This window comes from Nyctereutes procyonoides, unplaced genomic scaffold, assembly GCF_905146905.1.
Source record: "Nyctereutes procyonoides isolate TBG_1078 unplaced genomic scaffold, NYPRO_anot_genome, whole genome shotgun sequence".
NCBI lineage: Eukaryota > Metazoa > Chordata > Mammalia > Carnivora > Canidae > Nyctereutes > Nyctereutes procyonoides.
The window spans coordinates 47,090,347-47,115,157 of NW_026575133.1; the positions used below are offsets into that span (position 1 = coordinate 47,090,347).

The 24,811-nt window shown below is 39.2% G+C and overlaps 1 protein-coding gene across 4 annotated transcripts in view; it reads left to right on the forward strand.

The window, feature by feature from the left end:
• The window catches only part of DOCK10 (dedicator of cytokinesis 10), a 200,373-nt gene that overhangs the window by 109,814 nt on the left and 65,748 nt on the right, over window positions 1-24,811 (forward strand). For all 4 annotated transcript variants that reach the window (XM_055300086.1, XM_055300087.1, XM_055300088.1 and 1 more), the window contains exons 12-23: window positions 750-971; window positions 1,153-1,275; window positions 2,677-2,759; window positions 8,291-8,413; window positions 11,070-11,149; window positions 12,941-13,128; window positions 13,636-13,701; window positions 15,687-15,779; window positions 20,580-20,703; window positions 20,899-21,020; window positions 21,392-21,478; window positions 24,540-24,632. In XM_055300086.1, coding sequence (XP_055156061.1) covers window positions 750-971; window positions 1,153-1,275; window positions 2,677-2,759; window positions 8,291-8,413; window positions 11,070-11,149; window positions 12,941-13,128; window positions 13,636-13,701; window positions 15,687-15,779; window positions 20,580-20,703; window positions 20,899-21,020; window positions 21,392-21,478; window positions 24,540-24,632 — 1,404 coding nt within the window. The remainder of the gene's footprint in view (window positions 1-749; window positions 972-1,152; window positions 1,276-2,676; window positions 2,760-8,290; window positions 8,414-11,069; window positions 11,150-12,940; window positions 13,129-13,635; window positions 13,702-15,686; window positions 15,780-20,579; window positions 20,704-20,898; window positions 21,021-21,391; window positions 21,479-24,539; window positions 24,633-24,811) is intronic.

Consider the following 24,811-nt stretch of genomic DNA (forward strand, 5'->3'; position numbering starts at 1 on the left):
GAACTCGTGAGTTTTTAATAAATATTCACATACAGATAGATATAAAGAAGTCATTGTAGATGTGGATGGTATGTGTGGACACGTGCATGTGTGTGTGTGTGTGTGTCCCAGTAATGAGCATAATGAGCACTAAGATCTTGGTTTCTAAATGTCACCTTCACAGAAAGGAACCAGGGCTATATGGACAAATGAATGGACATTGAAAGTATTAAGATGAACCTACAACATCTTGTTGAGTCAAGAAGTGCCCCCCCCAAAATTATGGGGATCTACCAAAACAAACAGGAGCTGCCTCTAGCCAAATCTGGGACAATCTGACCATCACTATAAATAATGATAGTAAGAGATTAAAATCTATTGAATAAAATAGTAGTTATCTATGTATCTATACTTGTATGTATAAATCAATAAATAAGAAAGGAAAGGTCATAATTACAGTAGAATACCAATGAATAAATGCACAAAAAATGATCACCACTAGAAAATCACCATTGATAGCCATTATAGTAGTAGGTGATTACAGTGGGAGTTACCAATGGTAAGTTAGGTTTGATGAGTATCTGGACATAGGGGTAACCTCAGAATATATCTCCAAAACTGCTAATCACTTAGCACTTGACATATATTACTGACATTAAAAATATTTCATATAAATAGTAGCAGTTTACTGTTTTAGTAATATACTAAAGAGGCAATTGCAGGTGTAATAATTTTATATCAAAATCATCGATTCTTTCTTTTTCCTGCAGATTGAGCCTTTTTTTGTGAGTGTGGCACTTTATGACCTCAGAGAGAGCAGGAAAATTTCTGCCGATTTTCACGTGGATCTAAATCACACTGCTGTCAGGCAGATGCTCTCAGGGGCTTCGGTGGCTTTGGAAAATGGAAACATTGACACTGTCACTCCCAGACAATCAGAAGAACCTCACATCAAAGGATTTCCAGAGGAATGGCTAAAATTTCCAAAGCAGGTTGCACTTTTGTTTACTTGTCATGGCATAAAAAATGCTCGTTTCTTTGTTCTTACCAAAAAATTACATCAGTTTCCAAAATAAAAATTCTCTTAAAGCTGTCCCTTAAAAAAATGAAATTTTGTAAATGTCTTCAATATGCTTCCCTACATGCTTATTAGTTTGTTTTCTTTGTACACAGGCTATATTTTCTGTAAGCAATCCCCATTCTGAAATTGTTTTGGTGGCCAAAATAGAAAAAGTACTGATGGGGAACATTGCAAGTGGTGCTGAACCTTACATTAAGAATCCAGACTCCAACAAGGTAATGCATAATCTTTTCCATAAATAACTTCAATTGCTTTCAAGATACAAAATCACTCTCCCTTGATGAATTATCAGGTGTGGTAAAATATAAGTCTTGAAATAGTCACTTTTTAGTGAAATGAATATTCATCAGGAAAAATTTAAAATTATATATTCTTGATTTATGTTTTTTGACCAAGCAACTTCTGACTTCTGATAATCCATTTGTAGAAATAAGTTTAAATGTGGACAAAACATTAACTCCAAGGATCAAGTATTAGCAATAATGAAAAGTTAGGATTGATCTGACTTAAAAACAAGTGAATACAGTTTACTGATGATGAACTAAGTGATAATTTTATATCATTTTAGATAATTTTATATCAAATTATATTAACACCTAAGTGAAGAAAGAGGAAGTTCTGGAAGTTCTTTGAGTGGTGGGACTACAGGAAATTTTTTCTTCCCTTTTTTCTTTTTCTTTAAACATATTTATATATATATGGCGAGAGAGAGAGCACAAGTGGGGGGTGGGAGGGAGAGGGAGAGAGAATCCCAACTAGACTCCCCCACTGAGTGCAGAGACTGACATGGGGCTTGATTTCACAACCCTGAGATCATGACCTGGGCAGAAATCAAGAGTCAGTTAACCAAATGAGCCACCCAGGGGCCCCTCTTTCTTTTTTTTCCATAACCATATTTTCTTTAATAATCAAATGTTACTAATTAAGAGAAAATAAATATTAAAAATCTGAATTTTTCACACAAAGGAAATACATCAAGGAAAGAATGCCTAACAATTGAATTGGAGCATGTGAACCATTTAGGTGGTGTTTAACATATTTATGAGATGCAAGATTTGGCACACTATGATGTGCAGGCCAGATGCACCTGCCACCTGTTTCTGTAAATAAAGTTTTATTTACACAGTCACAGTCCTTCATTTATGGATTATCTATGGCTGCTTTCCTGCTACAGAGGCAGAGTTAGAAGCTGACAAAGACCATGTGGTCCACAAAGCCTCGTATATTTACTGTGTGACCCTTTGCAGAACAAGCCAGCCCCTGCCATCCCAAATAAAAGTATAAGACAGACTGTGAGTGCAAATTTGAAAGCACTTTCCTTTCAATGTTTTAAGGCCTTTCAAGTCTGAAAAAAAAAAGGGGGAAAAATCTTGGCATTCCAAGACAAGGGTGTTTTTTCTATATTTGAAATTTCCAGAGTGAAAAGAAAGAACACAATACAGTAAGTCCAACACAGAGGATACCATTTGGCTCTTTCCAAGATAGAACCTGCAGGCCAGTGAGGCCGAATTTCAGAGTTTCAATATAAGATAATATGGAAAAGTATTTATTAGTATTTTACTTGGACAGTTTAAAATTGGTGTTCTAAACAATGTTTTTATTTGTTTTTCCCTCAGTATGCACAAAAGATACTAAAATCCAACAGGCAATTCTTCAGCAAGTTGGGCAAATACCGCATGCCCTTTGCTTGGGCAGTAAGGTAGGTTGACAGCTGCAATCAACAGAACAGTAATGCATTTATAGTCTGCATTGGAAGCTTCAGTCTGAACACTTTGTTACCCGGTATTTTGTTTTTATAGATTTATTTATTTACTTGAGAAAGAGAACGCACGAGCAGGGTGAGAGCCTGAAGGAGAGAGAAAGAAAGAGAAGCAGACTCCCTGCTGAGCACAGAGCCCTACACTGGGCTTGATCTCATGACCCTGAGATCATGACCTGAGCCAAAGTCAAGAATTGGAGGCTTAACCAATTGAGCCACCCAGGCATCCCCTGGTATTTTTTAATATACCAACACCTAGAAGAATATTACTGTAGTCATTTCCATAAACAGTCAGTGCTCCCCAGAAACATATGTTTTACCAGACAATTGAGCAAAACAGCTTATAATATACTGAGGCTATGATGTGAGGGCGTGTGTGTGCATGACCAGATACACTATGGTTTCTTGGTAGGATTGAAGTCATAATTTGTTTACCATGCATATTTGGTTTAATAAACTCTTGACATTATATCAGTCCTGAGAGTTTGGTGTGCATAAAATTCAGTTGGAAGCGCTGTGATTTCTTATACAGCTGCATATTTTCATCTATGTGTAGGGCACGGTATTATATATGGACGTCCAGATGAAACCATCATTTTAATCATTTAAACTCTCTTTGATTTTGCTCCTGACTAATATAGCCAAATTTATCAGTACCAGTTCACTCTGATAGAAATGCTGAGTTATGTGGACCGTGAGGGTGCAGTCATCTTCCTGGACATATAACCTCTGCATAAAGAATAAGAATTGCTTTTTGGATCTGGTTAGAGATCAATTACTACTGTCCTCCTCAGTCTCTTTGCCTCTTTATGTGTGTAAGAATTTCTTAAAAGAGGATCCACATATGACTGAAATCAGATGATAATTGTTTTTCTCTGATTGACTTATTTTGCATAGCAAAATACCAAGAAGCAGGATCATAGGGAAAGGAAGGGAAAAATAAAATAAGACCAAATCAGAGATGGAGACAAAATGGAGACAAACCATAAGAGACTCTTAACTCTAGGAAACAAACTAATGGTTGCTGGAGGGGTGGTGGTTGGGGGGATAGAGTAACTGGGTGATGGGCATAAAGGAGGCATATGATGTGATGGGTGTTATATGCAACTGATGATTTACCAAACTCTACATTTGAAACTAATGATATATTATATGTTAATTAATTGAATTTAAATAAGATAAGATTATTTTTTAAAAAGAGGAAAAACCTGGTACAGATGTAAGGAAAAAAACAGTCAGCAATGTACAAACCAAATGAACTTTAAAAAGTTAATTAGTGCTACAAAGTAAGGCAGCCTCATAAGTGCTCCTCTGAGTATTGGTACCATTGTTTCAATGGTGGTAACTTTAAAATACAGAAAGTTTGCCATTTTTAGGTTTCGTGGTACCCAGGGATGAGCATAGTCAGAGTGAATCCACCAATATTTGTTATCATTTTGAGGTTGTTACTTGAAGTTGGGGACAGGTAGATGGGAAGGGAAAGGTGGGAACGTGAGCAGACAGATTTACACCAGGAATGAGTTTGCCCTGAGGCAGCCCCATAATAAGGAGAAAGAGATCCGGCCCAGGAGTTGGACAGACACAGTCCAGATCAATCCACCACTTAAGAATGGTAACTTCAGGCGAGCTCTCTCTCTGGTTTTCAGGGTCCCATACTCAGAATGAAGCTGACAGCACCTGCCTTGTGGGCAGCAGGTGTGATCTCAGATCCAAAAGCACTTGTCATAGAGTAGGTCACACATGTTACCCTGTCTCTCTTGTGCCCCTCTTCCTGCAGGGCCAGCCAATGCCAGCATATAATGCAAGAACAGATATCATCTGAATATACTGAACCCTTTATGTTGAATATGATTGTTTTTATTTCTTATAAGCTTGCAGAGAAAGGATAACTAGTTCTAATTTGCTGATCAAGCTTTCTCATACTGATAAGAAAACCTGTTGGGGCATGTAAGGCAAGGTATTCCTTGGAAGAGTGAAATACAGCAAATTGCAATGGTGAACATACTTTCTCTTAAAGGATCCAGAATTTTTGTGACGTTTTAGAAGCAGGCATTTGAGAGCCAGAGCGGGTTTTGAAATCTCAATTCTACTTGGTAGTCAAGTGATCTTAGGCAAGTACTCATAGTATGTTTTTACCAGTTTTTTTTTTCCCCAAATGTACAGAAGAGGAATGATAATATCTAATTAACTGTCGGGGGATTAATGAGCACAGATATGTACCCAATAAAAGACAGCCATTGTTAGAAGTCACTACTCTTATAGGATTATTAAGTCACCTGTGGAGATAATATTTTCTGCAACAAGTGCTCCTTTCTGGTAAATTTGGAGTAGTAAAGAATAAGGAAGGGACAAGACAGGAAAGAATTATCCCTCACTGAGCAGTAAGAAGAAGAAATAGCAATTGTACTGTGAGGTTGTTTAGTTAAAATATTCTGGAAGAAAGACAGATGAACTTTCTAGGGACACTGACAATATTACTGACCATCAAAGTAATTATGTCTAGGACAGGAAAGCCAACAAAACCACAAGCCCATGCTATATTAGTGCCTGATGAGTGGTTTGGTTGTAGGTTAGGAAACAGGAGACACCACCAATTTGTGTATATAAATATAAGGCTTACACACAAACATCTCTGACATCTGAGAAAAAAATGGTTAGCAGTACAGTCCTAAAGATTTCATTTTAAACTGCTTGGAATAACTAATCACAAGAATAAGTACAAGATCCAGCCAAAGGAGATTTTAATTTCCCACTTACAATATGGAAATTGCTTCCAGTAAATGGTGACTGAATGAAAGGACGCTCTTGGTCACTCAAGCCGTTTTGATATAAACTAGCCTGCTGACATATTTCAATATTCTATTGATACCACTGGTTGTCTGGCCCGTTTTTTTTTTCCTACTGTATTTTCTGTATTGCAGTTTTCTTAACAGTATAGCTTCGAGTGTACCCTCAAACACTTTGGCCCTTAAAATCAACAGCCACTCAAAAAGCGTAGAATGACAATTTAATGCCCAGATCCAACCGATCCCACCCGCTGCTGCACACACAGATGCTCATCACTGTGAACATTTTTTCTGAAATTAATTTGGTATGTTTTCTTATTTTTGGCACCAGCTGTACTGCCATTTTACAATTTAAAAAAAAGATTATTCTTGGAGGAGGTAAAGAGAACACATTCAGATGGCTACAATGGGTATTTTACACTCTTTGATTTGGAAGAAAGTCGGCCCTTACAAATGTGTCATGTTGTTAACAGAAACTCTTTCTGTGCATGTTGCCTCCGCAATCATATGTGCCTAAATTCCCATCAGGACTCTTTGATTTCTTTTAATCCCTCTTACACGACATTCAGGAAGGACCAGCGCACAACCCTGGGTTTTCTTTAAAATTGAACAAAACTAAAATAAAAATGTCATTTTTATATGTATTTATTTACAGAAGGCACACAGCGCAACAGCGCCCCCAGCAAATGGTTGTGCAACCTCTGAATCCATCCAAGTGACAAAAACTCAAGTGCATCCCACAGTGGTTCTTTCTGTCTTTTTATACCTCTAATGATTAAATAATTCATTTTTAAAAAACTGTTTGTAAGCTGCCTGACCATTACTCCTATGGTTTACTTTACATTAACCACAAAAAAATATGCCCTGTTCTTTCTGTGTATCACAGCTTTTCATGCTGCTTAGGAGTAAGGCTCTCAGGGATACCCAAGCTTCTTTTCCTTCAGGCTGAACCGTGCATTTTCTTCAGTCATACCCCAAATGCCATGGTTGTGAGATTCACCATATATGGATCATTGCCCAATTGTGGCAGCTGGATCGAGGCAAAAACATCCCAGCCATCCTGAAACCATCTGTGTAAATGAGTCAGTTCTCTGTTCTCTTGCCAGTTAGCATATTTATTGAGCAAGGACAGTGTGTATGGCACTGTGTGCAATGCTTCTCCGTGGTGCTATGCCCTTCATTCTCTTTACAATATGTCCAATGTAAGTGAGCTCTTTCCAGGACAGAGTTGTGGAAAAAAGCAAAAATGAGTTACATAGTTCAGATCCACTGTTACGACCATTTGTAGTGACTGGTTAATTAAAAAACAAAACACAAAACAAAACAAAACAAACAAAAAACGCTACTCAAGCTCAGTTAAACCTCCTCCTGTGTTGTAAATACATCATGTTGGTTTCAACATGTCACACATACAAAAGCCCTGTATGATATTTAACTGAAAATAATCTTCGAGGTAAGTATTTTCATTCTGCTTCCCCAGTGTTATTTGATAGGGAATCTTTTTCCCCTCATTGAGTACTTAACAGAGAAAAATGAGCAGAAAGGTTAAAGGAGTCTAAAAATATCATTCTGGCCCATTTCCTGTATTATTTGACACCAAAGCTCTACAATCAGATATCTATCTAAATGGCCACTTCAGCCTGTGTATTGAAATATTTGGTCAACTTAAAGAGTAACAAAATAGTCAAGTTCCTTAAGTTAGAAGAAATAAAATTTCAGCAGCTCTGTAACATTAATGAAAAATTAATTACATGTAGATCTAATATTTTTGATAGGCATGAATTATGATTAATTATGAGGAAGAAACATTAACCTTAAGGGTGCTATGTATACTTGCTTGTATTGCCTGACATTACTATACTATTTGGACAAAAACAATTTGTGTGTTCTAACCAAATCTGTCTGGTTCGAATGAAATGGACCAAGGAAGAAAATAAATGAATCAAGTTTATGGTACTTTCTTTAATACAAAATTCTGACTCAAGTGTTCTTCATTTTATCTTTGTCTCTGTCCTAAAATTTAGGACATGGGCACATTTATCTACAGGAAAATGCTTCAAGAATCTGGCCCTCTAGACCCACACACAGAACCTTATCCCTTTTCCACTACTTGTAAATTCTAATAGCACCATCCAAACTGAAGTGGCCCAGGCTTGCCCAGAAAATAATGAAAAAAGGACTAACCTGTTCTTATTCCTCCCTTAACACTCCAAGGTTTGATATGTTACTAAACTATAAATAAATGTAGCTGTAATATAGGTGGGCTACTGTCACTGTAGATACTGAATCGAAAATAAAGAATAAGATAACCAAGATAGTATTTAAATGAAACTTCTAAGAAATTTTCTTTTCTTTCTTACTTCATTAGTTCCTGGAATTTCTTCTATTACAAATGGGAAATTGAATCATTTGTCTCCTTAAAAACACAACTCGGGGGATCCCTGGGTGGCGCAGCGGTTTGGCGCCTGCCTTTGGCCCGGGGCGCGATCCTGGAGACCCGGGATCGAGTCCCACGTCGGGCTCCCGGTGCATGGAGCCTGCTTCTCCCTCTGCCTGTGTCTCTGCCTCTCTCCCTCTCTCTCTGTAACTATCATAAATAATAAAATTTAAAAAAAAATTAGAAAAAAAACACAACTCGGTAAACAATAACAAATACCAACCTTAACAAATATCATTTTCTTTCAGATCAGTATTTAAGGACAACCAAGGAAGTGTGGACAGAGACTCAAGATTTTCACCATTGTATAGACAAGAAAGTAGCAAGATTTCAACAGAGGACCTGCTAAAACTAGTGTCAGACTATAGAAGGTAGGGGTTTGGGATACTCTTGAAATTCACATGCATCAGCTGCATTGCTACTATTGATTCATTAACTCTGCATAAATAGTACTCAATTACCTGATTCTCGAACATCCAAACTCCTCCAGAAAGTAGATGCTTTACAGATGACCTCACATATGACTGAATGACACAACAAAGTTGCCAGAATTATATGGAAGGAGTGTGAAATATTAAACCATGTCAGTTAACTATTATTGCCATGTAACAGATCACCCCAAAACTTAGTGGCTTAAAAGAACATCACTTACTTTCCTGAGTCTATAATTTGAACATGGTTAGGTGAGGAGAGCTTGTCTCTTCTGCACACGCGGCATCACCTGACAGAGGTCAACCGAAGCCAGGGGATCCACATTCAGGATGGCTCATTTAATGATTGGCAAGTTGACATTGGCTGTTAATTGGGAGCTCAGCTGGAGCTGTGAACTAGTGACCTTATTCTCCATGGGAGTCTCTCCATGAGATACTATGGCTTCCTCACGGAAGGATAGCTGGCTTCTAAGAGTGTCTCAAGGGACAGAAAATGATCACTACTAGTTTCTAAAGACCAGGGCCCTGAAACTGTCACAGTAGCATTTCTGGCATAATATGCTGTCAAGCTGTCACATAGCCTAGATTCAAAGAAAGGAGACATAGACACCTCTAGATAGCAGTGTTAAGGAATTTTAGAATTATGTTTTGAAATTCCACAGAGCAATTCATTGTTGTGAATACAATAATTCATAATATTTCTGTCATGCAAATGCTTTTGGAAAAGACAATGAAAGTTGGGGCTAAAAGAAGAAAAATTTCATAGAAGCCACAGCATTTTTTAAATGTGTCACCATGTATTCAACATCTGGTGATGATAAGATCTCTCCTGATAAGCAATCTACCTTAAACTGTTAGCCACCTCACACCCATGGGATTCTTGTATACTTTGCTTCTACCCCAGATATTAGCCTTTTACGTCTCTCATCTAAGAATTAACAATCTCCTATCAGTTAAATTTGTTTATCTAAAGCAAAAGTAACACATTGCTATGGAACAAACCTGACTATATCTTCAATAGAGAATATGTTTCTATTTAACTAGAAGGGAAATTTTCCCAATGCTCCTTCCTTCTTCTGGGAAAAAAATACAAACTTTAGAAAGCAAAATGAAGGTGAAAAGTGAAATGTTGGAGGAGATTACTTCTTTGTGATCCTACAAGACCACTCCTTATGTGAAGAGACTTCCCCACCCCTTGACTTCATCAAACTTCTTGGTCAAAACTCCTACCATAGTCTTTCCCAAGGATACTGAAGCAACTAAGTGGAAGTGAATCGCATTCTACCTTTTTTTGCCAATGTACAAAAGTATGAAAAGTCACAATGTGAGTAGAATGAAATGGGCAAAAGGTTTGGGGTAATCTACATAAACAGAGAGACTACACTCTCACAAAACCCATGTTGTTCGTGTATAGCAAAGAAAGTTATCACTCTGGCAATTAGAGGACACCTAGAATACACAATACCATACTGGTGAAACTAAATTTGAAATAATTTAATTTCATGGACACTTCACACTTTATGACATTTATTCTCAGCAATGTGCTAACAAATGTTGACCATCTGACCCTCGAGGAGGAAGAAACAAATTTGTACTGATGATCAATTTCTGTGATGTAAATTCTCCTACCATTGCTGATTTCAGGCTGCCAGTGGGGTTTCACCAAACACGGGGCTGGGAATATGCACACCGTTATATAACATTTCCACCATACAGCTACATGGAAATTTTCTTATGTGGTAAAATACTTCCTAAGTGATGAATTTTGAGTACTCATTACCTTAGTAGTTAAGATAACTTGTTTAATGGTAAGTTGATATAATTTCACCTTTCATAATGACTGTGTTTTACAACTGTCAGGCAAAATAATTGAAAATGTTAACAGCTCTCACACTCTGGGTTGAACCTACCATTGTAATTACTCTACCTGTTAGGTCTCCTAGAAGGGATAACACTAGAAACGGGTAACTGTTACCGGAACTTTCACCTTCTTACAAAGGACGATAGGTGAGAAGGTTTTGGTAGAGAGGGAGACAACTGGAGTGAATGTGGGGACAGGGAAAAGTGGTGAAAGGGGTCTGCACACATTTACGTAGGAGGGGGAAGGCAGAAGGTCCAAGGTCAGGACAAGGCTCCTTGCCCTTGACTGTTGGTGAAAAGGGAACAAGCAAACTGTCCACTTAGCAACTGTAGCAAAGACCAGCCTGGCCCTCATGACTTCTTAAGAGTTTTAAGGAAAGTAAGTCACTTAAACCAGTTCAAATACTAGAACTTTCTGTTAACAAAAAACTATTTACTATGTTTACTATTGTACTTGTTAGGCCATTTATATAAATGTTACCTGAAATAAGACGCAAATAAACCTAAAACGCTCTTCAGAATATCTGTAACTTGATCTCTCACTGATTCCTATCTTTATTGGCAATATTACATAAATTTTAGTTTTCAGTATAAAACCAGCTCAATGAAATCATTCACAAGGTTGTTTAGGGTTGTACTGTTGACTCTTATGAAAGTTCAGAATTATAGTTGACTCTTTTTTCTTGACAATTAGAATAACTCAGTGTGTGTGTGTGTTTGTTCCCTACTTTCACAGGGTTGACAGAATAAGCAAAACACAGACCATCCCTGGAAGCCTGGATATTGCCGTTGACAACGTTCCTTTGGAGCATCCAAGTATGATGATGTCATGGTTTGCTTGTAGAGTTCAGAGTAGTTAGTGGTCTTTTGATTTGGGTGGTTGATTTGTTGGTCGGACACTTGGTTAGTTACAATAGTTTGCAAGGGTTTTTCTCGAATTTTGAGATAAACGGAATTTATTATCCTACAGAAATTTGGGGCTTCTTATTTCTCCATTAAGACAGACTGTAAGAGTGATAGGACAGAAACTATATTCAGTGTAAACTAATATTTACCTGGTGTGCACCAGGCACCCTGCAAGGTATTAAATCATGTCATTTAATCCTCAGAACCCTGAAGGGTTATAAATGAGGAATCTCAGGTTCAGATAGACTGATGACTGAATCCATAATGGGAGAATTTGTATTCTATCCAGTTCCTCTGATTCAAAATACAGGGCTGGTTGCCCCATATTGTGTGCCAAAGGGTTGCTCTGAACACTACGGATGGCCACCCAAGTGGCCACGTAGTAATTATGGCTGGAATATTTATAGACTCTATTATTACACAGAGAGTATGTATCTTCTTCAAAAGTCCTATTTGTGTCAGTGAAAATTTGGATTTTAGAAGGAGCTTTTATTAACTTATAAATAAGAATTTCAGAATTTATTTCGTAAGTGATGAGATTGGTTTATTTTGTTTTGTTACTTCTGATTATGCATTTTAGTGACTTTCTCGGTGATACAAAGAATGAATAAAGGCATCCTAAAATGAACTACAGAGAGAAGATTATTACACAGGATCTTACCATCAGCGCTATTGAGTTTTTCATTCTTATAATTTTTCCACAAATCATTTTAATATGAAATAAAATGAGCATTCTAACCTAAGCCATGGTTCGAAATCACTTTTATATTGATCTGTATGGAAAAGCAGAGAATGCACTTAGCCATTTCTCTTACCTGATTTGTGGGTCATGTCTTTAATTACCTACAGAAAAGAAAAATAACAAAAGAGAAAGCTAAAATATTCTCTTTGAAGTGACTGCCGGACATTAGAGAAATTTGAACATATAATAAAAATATTATAATTGATTTGGGGCAAAAAAAAAATCTTGTAGTCTGATTCCCAGGAATATTTAGCTAACCGTTTTGCTTTTTTGAACCCAGGAGAATTCCAGATAGAATAAAGGAAAGTAGAAGGCCTTCCCTTCTAGTGACCACATCACCCTCCAAACTATTTAGTGTCAGAAGTTTTGATTTATAAACTTATAATTGTCTTTTTCATTTTCCTTAGGCTGTTCCTATAAGGCTAGATTTTTAAATATGGTAAAAACTAGAGAGAAAAGTAGGATAAATTGTATCAAATAATGCAGAGTGGGGCTTCAGACCTGTATCGTGAAATCATTCCATAGGAAAAAATTGTTATCAACCCATTAGGTACTGTCCATACTAGACCTATTGGACAAAGTTATGTTGTCAGTATCTGTATTGTTTCATGTTAGGTAAAGGCCAGTGGGTTACTCCTTACCTTATGACACCTGGTTAGCGTGCTCAGAGAATCATTAGCTAAAATTTAGTTTTCATATGAAGCTTAAGGCAAAAAGAAAATAATTATAAATCCCTCCAAATATTTACCAATTCTTTGAGACATCAATTTTGATACTAAATGGCTGAGTATCTGTCATCTGTACCTCCTACAAATTTTTCCTGCTAGCATAATTTAACATAAATTCCTTTACAAGTATAGACTTTCAACTTTGAGTGGATTCATTTTAAAATTTGTTAAGTCTTGTTCACTTTAAACAATCACATTAAATGACAAACTCTTATTTTCTGATTTTTAAAGACTGTGTAACATCGTCCTTTATCCCTGTCAAGCCTTTCGATGTGACGGCTCAACCAGAACCCACAGTGGAGGTTGAAGAATTTGTTTACGACTCAACAAAGTATTGCCGTCCTTACAGAGTATACAAAAATCAGATTTACATTTACCCCAAGCACCTCAAGTATGATAGCCAGAAATGTTTCAACAAGGTATGGTATGTTTCTGAGATGTTGTGCTGTCTCTGCACCCTATTGAAATCATATTAAGACAGACTCTTGAGAGTTCAAACACAAATTATCATAGGTCAACACTTTGGAATAAGAATCCATTTGCAGAAAGTGCCTAATGAGGGACAGTGATGAGTTTCATCTTAAAAGTGTTTAAGGATGCACAGTTTTATAACATATTAATAATCCTTTCTAAAATCAGCCCTGAATTATTTTGTTCTAGACCTCTTTTTTTTTGTTTCTTAAGATACTCTGAAAATAGCATATCTGCTTCCTTTTGATACAAGTTTTTTTTTCTTCCTTTTTAAATAATATCTCCAAATCCTCCTGCTATTTCTGAGCACTATGGATAATGTCACAAGAAAGTGCCGGGTATTCTACATTTTTCAGATTTAATTAGAAGCTACTTATTTTGGGCACTCGGATTGGTTTTTTTGGTGTTATTTAACGGGAAATTACGATTTCCATTTTCCCTCTCTGTAATTTCAGGCTCGAAATATAACTGTGTGCATTGAATTCAAAAATTCTGATGAAGAAGGTGCCAAGCCCGTGAAGGTGAGCCAAGTCCACAAGGGGACACAGCAATCCAGGGGGATTGGCAGGTGCATAGGTTCTCCTCACCACCATGGAGCTTTTTATATGAGTGTGATTGAAGGAGGAGCGATTCAATTCATTTGTGTTAGATTTCTTAAAACGTACCTGATTTAATGGCCATCATTAACTGAATCTATTAGAAATGTCAGTCTCATAGCTCTGCCTAGCTTTTCATGATTTGGAAAAAAGGAAACCACTCTAGCATGAAATAAATGCAAAGATCCCCCTCTGGAAGACTCTACCCTCTTCAAAGATTAGCCCGCCTCTCAATTCAGCATGTTGATTTAAAATGCCACATCCCAGCTGGACCTCATGTGACCTGTGCAGAAGGACTGCTGCATACTGGTCCAATGGCCCATGCTGACCCAATAGCTAGTGCAGCAGGCCCCTAGGGTGTTCACGTCCATGGAAAGGGCATGTGGCCCATTGCCTGAGGAGCTGGGAAATGGCTCTGGAAGTCGGTCCCTGTTGTTGATGACATGATTTAATAAAATCCGGAAGATGGGCAGCCCCAGTGGCACAGCGGTTTAGCACCGCCTGCAGCCCAGAACATGATCCTGGAGACCCTGGATCGAGTCCCATGTCAGGCTCTCTGCATGGTGCCTGCTTCTCTCTCTGCCTGTATCTCTGCCTCTCTTTCTGTGTGTGTGTCTGTGTATGTGTGTGTGTGTCTCTATGAATAAAGTCTTTAAAATAAATAAATAAATAAATAAATAAATAAATAAATAAATAAATAAATAAATAAATAAAATCCAGAAGACTACAAGATTTGTATGAACTACTTTTCAACCTACAAAACTGCAACTGGATGTCATTTTTCGGAGTTCACCTTTGATATATACTATTTTTATTTTAGGGACTTCAAATAACATAGAGTAACCCTTAAAAAGAGAGGAAAATTATTTTGAGTGTGCCTATGGCCAGATCTTCCCAGTTTCAATGAATCAGCGGGGTGAAATAGTAAAGGACAAAGCTAATCTCATACTGACCCCCACGATTATCTGAGATAATCTCTTAAAGCTCTCTGTCAGGTACCATTTGTACCAACAAGGTTCATAGAATTATTCAGAGTCAATTTGAGTGACTGAATGAATCATGCAGGGGAGAAAGAGTTCTTTAAAATAGTCTTGAGCCACTGTCAGTATCCACAGGTTCCAAGTTCCACGGTAACATTAGTCAGCATCAGGAGACAAAAATTAGAGCAAAATGGAATTTTCAAGCAAACAAAGGCAATGACCAGACAGCAAGCACAACAGGCCTGCTAGTGCAGTGTTTATGGGGAAAATTCTAGAAAAGAGGAATAATAGCAGGCGTATGAGTCTCCTGTCTCATTGCATTCTAAAGGCTCATACAGAAATACAGCAGATTCCAGAAGAGGGAGCCTGAGCCTTGGGCTAAGGGAATTTTGAAGCTGCATGCCTAGGAAGTGCCATATGACATCCCCTGGCTTGATTAGGGGCTGGGATAGAATAGCAGTGCAATGTGGTGGAGCCTGGAATCAGCCTTATCCTTCCAGCACAGCGTTTTTGGTTGGGAGCAGGCATGTCAGGGGTTGGGGTCGAACCAAACCCCGTGGTCACCCAGGACTGATTGCCTTGAATGCCATGGACCTCTTCCAGAGGCCACCTTACAGGAATCTGAATTGAACAATTTAGCTCTTATCTCCTGGTAATCAAAAGTTAGGTAATGAACTAATTCAGGTTGATGTAATAGCTACACGATGAATTGAAGCCTTCATATTTTCTTCCATAGTGCCCTGATATAGTAAGTACAGGGCAGCAGGTGAGAGAAATTCAAGGTGAATTAGATATCAGCTAAGCCTGGCAAGTTATCACTAAATTCATCTTTGTTCCAGGGTTGGTAACTGAGGAGTTGTGACTTTTTTGTGTGTGCTCAGAGTTAATTTCAGACACTCCTAATCATTCAACTCATAACTTTTTAAACAGTGTATTTATGGAAAACCTGGAGGGCCTCTCTTCACCTCAGCTGCCCACACTGCAGTTCTGCATCATTCCCAGAATCCGGATTTCTCCGATGAGGTAAGGGCCACACCTCCCCTGCTCCCAGCAGCTCCTAAAAGAGATGGGTCAGGTAATGCACAAAGATAAGCATTCTCTCTAGACCACATCTCAGACTGAGGGCATGCCTTGGCTGATGCTTACTTAAGTGAGATTAAGAAACTGTATTTATTGACAGTTGCTCCAGGGGTTAGGTTGCAAATCCGGACGTTTCAGCATAGGATTGCCCTTCAAAAATATGTTTTTATGGTATCATTCTTTTCAAGGGAGAATAATTTTTTCTTTTATTTCATTAATCAATATAATAAAGATTGTGTTGGACAGCCTAACCAATCAATAGCTGCATTTCATGTCATAATGGAAAGAACTTAGCAATAGATAGAATATGAGCCAACACTAATTCTTATGACCTACTTGAACTTGAGTGATCTTGGATACTGTCATCTCTAAATGTGACGTACAGCAAGACCTGCCCTGTCCAACTCCTGAGACTCTCTTATTATGGGCCAGGCACCATGTTGTACTCCATATATGCATCATCTCAATCCCTACAGGGTTCTCCAGAGAAACAGAGCCAATAGGGGAGATATATATATATATATGTATAGACCGGTAGACTTATTATAAGGTATAGGCTCACATCGTTATGGAAACAAGAAGTCTCATGATCTTCCATCTGTAATCCTGAAAGCTGGTGGTATTGTTCAAAGGCCTGAGAGCCAGCTAGGCTGTGATAGAGATTTCAGTTCAGGTGTGAAGGTCTGAGAAAAAGGGTGCCAAAGGCAGACAGGGAAGATCAATGTTCTAGTTCAAGTAGTCAGGCAGAGAGAGAATTCAACCTCCTGCCTTTTTGTTCCATTCAGACCTTCATCAGATTGGATGATGAGCACCCACACTGGTGAAGGCCATCTGCTTTACTCAGCCCTCAAATTCTAATGCTAATCTCTTCAGAAGCATCCTCACAGGCACACCCAGAAATAAAGTTTAACCAGCTATTTGGGCATTCTGCAGTCTAATCAAACTGACATAAAATTGACCTTCACACCTTCCTATCTTATGAGTAAGGAAATGGGACTCAGAGAAGTAACTTTGCCAAGGGCACAGCAGTAAGAAGTGATCATCAGGGGCAGCCCGGGAGGCTCAGTGGTTTAGCACCACCTTCAGTCCAGGGCATGATCCTGGGACCTGGGATCAAGTCCCATGTCAGGCTTCCTGTGTGCAGCCTGCTTCTCCCTCTGCCTGTGTCCCTCCTCTCTCTCTCTCTCTCTCTCTCTCTCTCTCTCTCTTTCTATCTCTCATGAATAAATAAATAAAATCTTAAAAAAAAATAATCATCAGAACTTAAACTAGGCCACATGACTCGGGGCTGAAGCTTCACCATTCTGCTCTAAGACATGAAAAAACCAATTGGGCCAATGGTAAATTTCTCTGTATGTGTCAGCTGGTATTAAAAAGAGATTCAGACAAACAAGCTTTAGGGATTAAATTTAATTTCTGACCACAAAGCAAAGATCTAAACTAATGCAACCTGCTGATGTGGTATCTGGGATTAAAAATATCCCATCTTTTTATGAGGTTTCCTATTGCTACTACAGTAAATCGCCAAATTTGGTGACTTAGAAAAACTCACGTCCATTATCTCATAGTTCTGGAAATCATAACTCTGAAATGGGTCCCACAGAGCTTAAATCAAGGTGTCAGCAGGTCTGCATTTCTTCCGGAAGCTTTAGGGGAGATTCCTTGCCTCACCTTTTCTAGCTTCTAGAGGCTTCCGCAGGCCTTGGCTTGTGACCCTCTTCCAGAAGTTTCCTCACTCTCACTTCCACTTCCGTTCTCTGACTCTGACTTCCCTCCAATAAGGACTTTGTGGTTCCGTCGGTCTCCCAGAGTAATCCAGTGTAATCTTCCCATGTTAAAATCCTTGTTTTCGGGATCCCTGGGTGGCGCAGCGGTTTGGCGCCTGCCTTTGGCCCAGGGCGCGATCCTGGAGACCCGGGATCGAATCCCACGTCAGGCTCCCGGTGCATGGAGCCTGCTTCTCCCTCTGCCTGTGTCTCTGCCTCTCTCTCTCTCTCTGTGTGACTATCATAAATAAATAAAAATTAAAAAAATAAAATAAAATAAAATAAAATCCTTGTTTTCATCACTTTTGCAAATCCCTTTTACCCTGTTCACAGATTCTGGATATTGGGGCCCGGAGGACACCATTTGGGGGCAGGCTATTAGTCTGCCTACCACACCTTATTCCACATCAATCATTTTGAAACTAAAGGAAGGAACTTCAGTGAAACCACAGACCTCCTTTAACCTTATCTCCCTCCTCCACATCCACTTAATGCTCTTAAGCTTTGTTCCCTATAAATTCAGGACAGAAGGTAAAAAAAAAAAAAATAAGGTAAAGGGCTATCACCATGTTATAGAATATTTATTGTATTGGTTGACCCCTTGGAAAAACCCCTCTGAAATATGCATCTGTTGTAGACATACAAGATTTTTTTTTTCTAAAAAAAATTATGTTCTCACTGTTAATTCTGACTGTTAATCTCTGTTGCTCACATGTGCTTCCCGGAATTCTTATAAAAGCCATGGAGTTTTCTATAGGAGAACATGTGTGTAATGACAGCCCAGTGAACTCTGCAGTGCAGACTCAAAACTGAGGTTGCATTAATTGCAAAAATTGATACAAATTCTTCCAAGGCTCTGTTATAATGTGAATATTTGCAGTATTTAAGGTGAAGGATGTTGGCATTAATAGTTAACTGGAATTCTTGAGAACTTATTGCATTCCCATATGCTCTTTATGTTAGCTAAAAAAAAGAAAAAAATTCCTTCTGGTACATGGCTAATTATTGTACGTCCTTAAATGTACATTGGCCTTTGTTACCAAGTTTGCATACTGGTATATAAAGAATGTGTAAGCTTGTAAACCATTCTAGTTCAGAAGTTCTCAGATTTTACCATTCACCAGAATCACCTTGAAGCCTTGTTACATCAGATTACTGTAATCCCCCCAGATTTGTGGATCCCAAATGTCTGAAACAGGGCCTGAAAATTTGCATGATACTTGTTAGAACAAGTTTCTAAAAGATGGTGATTCTGCTCTTTCAGGGAGAACATTTGGAAAATCAATGTAATGAGTCCTTTCCCGAACAAAGTGCAAATACAGGGGATCCCTGGGTGGCTCAGCAGTTTAGCGCCTGCCTTTGGCCAGGGCGTGATCCTGGAGTCCCGGGATCGAGTCCCACATCGGGCTCCCGGCATGGAGCCTGCTTCTCCCTCTGCCTGTGTCTCTGCCTCTCTCTCTCTCTCTCTCTCTCTCTGTCTATCATAAATAAATAAATAAATAAATAAATAAATAAATAAATAAATAAATAAATAAATATTTTTTTAAAAAGTGCAAATACATTAGCTAGATAGGTAGGTGCACAAAGAGTCTAATAAATAAACTGGCAGATAATCTGCATGGTTCTCTAACACCTTATTGCTTGACCATTCTGGAAATTACCAAGCTGCTGATATTGCGTTGAATGCAGCTTATATGATGAGATCCTGGGATTCTAGTGTGAAGTAGTTATCAAATGACATGGTTCCCCATCCTGGAAGATCCTACTAAACTGACTAGACCATAAACTGTCAGTGAGTCAAAGCCCTATAACATCTCTCGACTCGATTCCCACCTCCGTATCATCCTATTTCACAACGTATGTGGCAGATGTTTGGAAACTGAAAAGCACTATGAAATACAGAAGGTGTCAAAACATTTCTTTTTAAGAATATGCAGTATGCTCCTCATTAAGCATATTTTTAACATATATCAACTTTATGTTTTATACTTATTAGGAAACATTCCTTATGTAGCTACAGCATGACATCTTCACAAAACAGCTCATTACTTGGTTACCACAATAACACATATCATGTATTTTTTTGTTATTTTTAAGAAGAAATAGATTCCATGCTTAAGTTACATCATTTCCTACTGCTATGTTTCTCACCACTGTGTCTATGAATCGCCTGGGGATCTTATTAAAAATGCAGATTCTGATTCCATGTGTCTGGGGTAGTGTCTAAGATTGTGCATTTCTAATGAGCTCACAAGCGATGCTCATACTCTGGTCCATGCACACACTGCATGAGACAGGGACTCAGTTCACTCAATGGATGTTCTCTGATGATAGGTTCCTTGATCTATGTCTTTTTGACACCTTATGGTGAGCCTCTGTGTATGTGTGAGTGTGTGAGTGAGTTTAATCCATTCTTTACTAGCATCGTTACCAAATGACAAATGCTAGGCCTTCTAAATTATCAACACCCACCACAATAAAGAAGTAAAAATATCAGGCCCTTAACACATGACTGCTAGCAGGATGGATATCCATTGAGAGTTAAGTCGGTACTTCTTACACTAACTATGAAACGTGGACCTTAGTTTCAGTGAAAGATTTTTTTTAAAGGTGAAGGTGGGGATCCCTGGGTGGCGCAGTGGTTTAGCACCTGCCTTTGGCCCAGGGAGCGATCCTGGAGACCCGGGATCGAATCCCACGTCGGGCTCCCGGTGCATGGAGCCTGCTTCTCCCTCTGCCTGTGTCTCTGCCTCTCTCTCTCCCTCTCTCTCTCTCTCTCTCTCTCCCTCTGTGACTATCATAAATAAATAAATAAATAAATAAATAAATAAATAAATAAATAAATAAAATAAAATAAAATAAAATAAAATAAAATAAAATAAAATAAAATAAAGGTGAAGGTGCCTATGCTTTGTCTCACCCTGACCTGGGGCAAATGAATTTCATCCCAGTCCAGCTATGATCTCTTTCATTGCAGGTGAAAATTGAACTACCGACACAGCTCCATGAGAAACACCATATTTTGTTTTCTTTTTACCATGTCACTTGTGACATAAATGCCAAGGCTAATGCCAAGAAAAAGGAGATGCTGGAAACATCAGGTACTGACAGGATGTGATTTGGTACAGTTTTACATGTCATCTATGTGTCTTGAACTGGAGAGGACTTTTAAAGCTCTGATGTATTAAATTTTTTTAGTGAGGTTTTCTATTCATAAATGACAAATAACTTTGTTTTTACTCCTCACCACGGCGCTTTGCACTCAGAAGGTTTCTCTTTGTTCTTCCTTTGCACAGTGGGATATGCTTGGCTTCCCCTGATGAAACATGATCAGATAGCTTCTCAAGAATACAATATCCCAGTAGCAACAGGCCTGCCTCCTAATTATTTAAGCTTTCAAGATTCTGCAAGTGGAAAGGTACTGAGTGATGTATAATTTAAGAGAAAAAAATACATGAGCTAAATGGCATGAGGTTATCTTCTTTCTGCTATTTAAATTAACCCAAGGACTGTAGTGTATGCATCCATTGTAGTGATGAGTCATGTACCAACAATATTTTCAGTGTCTTGTTTCATTCATGGCTGGTAGAAATGATCCATTAGAATGGCCCCCTGATACCACATTGGTCTCCCTCACCGGTACTGCTAATTCTTTTTGCATCTTTTATTTTGTAGAGTAGAGTCCTGTAAGTTAAATGGATCGGGACGGCCAATTAACATAAGCTAAATAACCTGTTTCTTTTCTTTTCTTCAATTGCCACAGTGACAGTAACACACTCTTTTTTACAGCATGGTGGGAGTGACATTAAGTGGGTTGACGGTGGCAAGCCACTCTTCAAAGTATCGACATTTGTGGTGTCCACAGTAAATACTCAGGTGAGTGCGCTGTCCTGAAAAAATCTCAGCATCTGTTTGAACCCATAGAATCCTAAGGGGGCTCCTGTATTTAGGGGAGGGGACTCACCATTTCCCAAGTTGTCAGAGGAGCAGGTGATTTAGAACTGCAAAGGAAGAAATGTTGGCAGCATAACTTTATGCCTCTCCCAGGAGAGAGAATGCCCCAGCCCTTCAGCCCAGGTGCCCTTACAACTGTGGACTAGAATACCAGACATGTACGTATCAGGATGATGCTCCCACCCTTGAAATATGGTTTTCTTTCACTGAAAACACCCAAGTGTTAAAAATGGGGAAAGGTGGGATCCCTGAGTGGCTCAGCGGTTTAGCGTCTGCCTTTGGCCCAGGGCGTGCTCCTGGAAACCTGGGATCGAGTCCCACATCAGGCTCCCTGCATGGAGCCTGCTTCTCCCTCTGCCTGTATCTCTGCCTCTCTATATATATCTTTATCTCTATCTCTCTCTCTATCTCTATCTATCTCTATATCTCATGAATAAATAAATAAAATATTTTTTTAAAAATGGGGAAAGGTCAAAGTGAAAGACTTTGGATCTTTACCTCAAAACTAAGTCTGATTTCCAGTGCCTACCAGGTGCTCCTAATGGGCAGGCCATGAGATCAGCAGAACTACTGGAGACCCTCCTTGGCCAGCTTCTTCCTGGGTGATCCTGTACAAGTCACCTCACCCCTGCAGTTCTTATTTTGTCATCAGGAAAATGATGGCGATAATATCTGCCTAAGGTTGTAGGAAGGATCAAAATGAGAAACCACGTGTGAAAACATGTCAGGAACTGCAAAATGCTATACAAACCTAATTCCCGTCATTGCTAAATTACCACAGATGCACCCCTTCCACTGCAAGACAGCTTCTCTTACCAGAGTGTGAGGACTTCTGTGGTACCAATTGTAAAGTACAAAGCAAATCATTAAGTACACAAACTATGTATTTCCCCTTTCTTAAATGCTTGCTAAGAGAAATGAAATCATCCAGGTATTACACACATATTGCATCTGAATTTCTCCCTGTAACCTCTGGTGCCTCAAGGGAAATTTAACTCCCTTCCTCAGTCCTCTGCGCAAACTCCACAAGTCCCACAAAATGGTCCTTCCCCACCTAGTCCTGCCCTTATATACCAACCTGTCTTTCTCACACTTCCAACGGCTTTCCTCTCAACAAGCCAGATGTCTCTCTGACTCACCATCACTCACCTTTTTCTGCATCCACTGCCACCGCCCACATACTCATTGCCAAGGCGGGACATATTCCTCTTTCATCAGTATTTACCTCATGGACCAAGTGCCCAGGCCCTCTCTTGCACTGCATCTTCCATCTGCTTAGCTTCTACTTCTGACACTCAGCCCTCCTCATGAGGAAGGCAATCTTTCCCTCCCTTCCTCCCCTCCCTGCCTTGGCCTGGACAGCTCCCACCCATCCTTCAGACCTTGGCTCACTTTCTCAAAGAAGCCTGTCCTCTTCCCTGACCCTTCAGACATGTGTCGTCTTGTCATACACCCACATGGCACCCTGCTTTCCTGTGATGCACCTATGTAACTGTGATCAAGTAGGTGTGTGTTGACGTTGCAGTATGGTGCCGGTCTCCCTGACATAATGGAAGGACTGCAGAGGAAGGGACTGGGTTTTCCTGGGCCTTCACTCTGTCCTCCCTGGCTGCCAAGGGCCTAGCACATAGTCAGCTTTCAATGACTAATTGTCAAATAGTTGAATAAATGAAATGAAACTGAAAATATAACACATACACACGTATGCTCACACATACCCTGGATCTGAGGGAAACCCAAATCACAGATGTCCTTCTAGAATCAACAAATTCCAGAGAAATATCCAGTATGGGTGTCTTAACTAAAATTCCGTGTCTCACTTTCTGACTATATAACTCTGTCCCTCAGCTCAAGAGAATTTCTAAGGGGCCACCCTCTTCAGGAAATAGCATTAAAGGGAATATTCATTTGCTCAGGCTGCCATAACAGAATACCATAGGCTGGGCAGCTTACACAACAGAAATCTATGTTCTCACCGTCCTGGAGTCCAGAAGACCAGTATCAAGGTGTCAATGTGTTGGCAGGGTTGGTTTCTTCTCAGGCCTCCCTACTTGGCATGTAGGTAGCCATCTTCTTGCTGGGCCCTTTCATGGTCCTTTCCTCTATACCAGTACATGTCTGGTGTTTATCTCTGTGTCCAGATTTCCTCCTCTATTTTTTTTTATAAGTAGGCTCCACACATGTGGAACCCAACATGGGTCTTGAAGTCATGACCCTGAGATCAATCAAGAGTCAGGTGTTTAATAGTAGCAGTAAGCCACCCAGGTGCCCCTAAATTTCGTCTTTTATAGAGACATCAATCATATTGGACTTGGTCCACTCTAACTGCTTCATTTTAACATAACTATCTCCTTAGATAAGGTCTAGATAAGGTCTAGATAAGGTCTAGAGACCTTATCTCTAAATATGGTTATATTCTGAGGTACCAGGGTGGAAATTAAGACTTCAACATATGGATTGTGAAGGGACACAATGCAGCCCATTACAAAGGGTACAAATCAGTTTTATCTCATTAGATTAGTGTGAACTTCCTAATTTTTTACTAGCTTGGGCATTTTAAGTCTAAAAATATCCTTGTGCATAATAAGAGTACCTTCTCATGTGAGTTAAGAAATATGTAAGAAAAATACATAGAAGTGTGTAGAAAGAAACAGGAAGATGAAAGAAGGCAATTTTTAAAAGGGGAGGGAGGGGACAGAGCCAGTGGAAGTGCTTCTCCAGCCACTGCCATGTGGCCGAGAAGGAAAACACATCTATCTATAAGAAAGGAAAAAAAGAAAGAGCAAGGTTTGTGGTCCAGGTGGAGCTTTCAGTGAACTTTCAAAATGTCCAGTGAAAATGAAAGCCGTCACTCTGACTCCTTGATAAAGCATCTGCTCGTCTCATTGAGGCATCTGTCCTCCAGAAATACTCACCCTCCATCACCGTAATTGTTATACAGTTTTTGTGTCACCAGAAATAAACACTTTCCTTGCTCTTTCAGGATCCCCATGTGAACGCATTTTTCCGACAGTGCCAAAAAAGAGAGAAAGATATGTCTCAGTCACCTACCTCGAACTTCATCCGGTCTTGTAAGGTAAGGTGACGTGCAAATACTCTCTGGGTCTCCAGGGTAAAGAAACAGGTAAAACGGTCCTTTCCAGTTTCCAATGAGTAGCAAACTAAGATAGGGCCATCATGGAAGATTTTTAAATACCTTATCAATTCAGAGAATAAATGGTTATTTCTCAATTCTTTGATAGTCTCTGCCTGTTG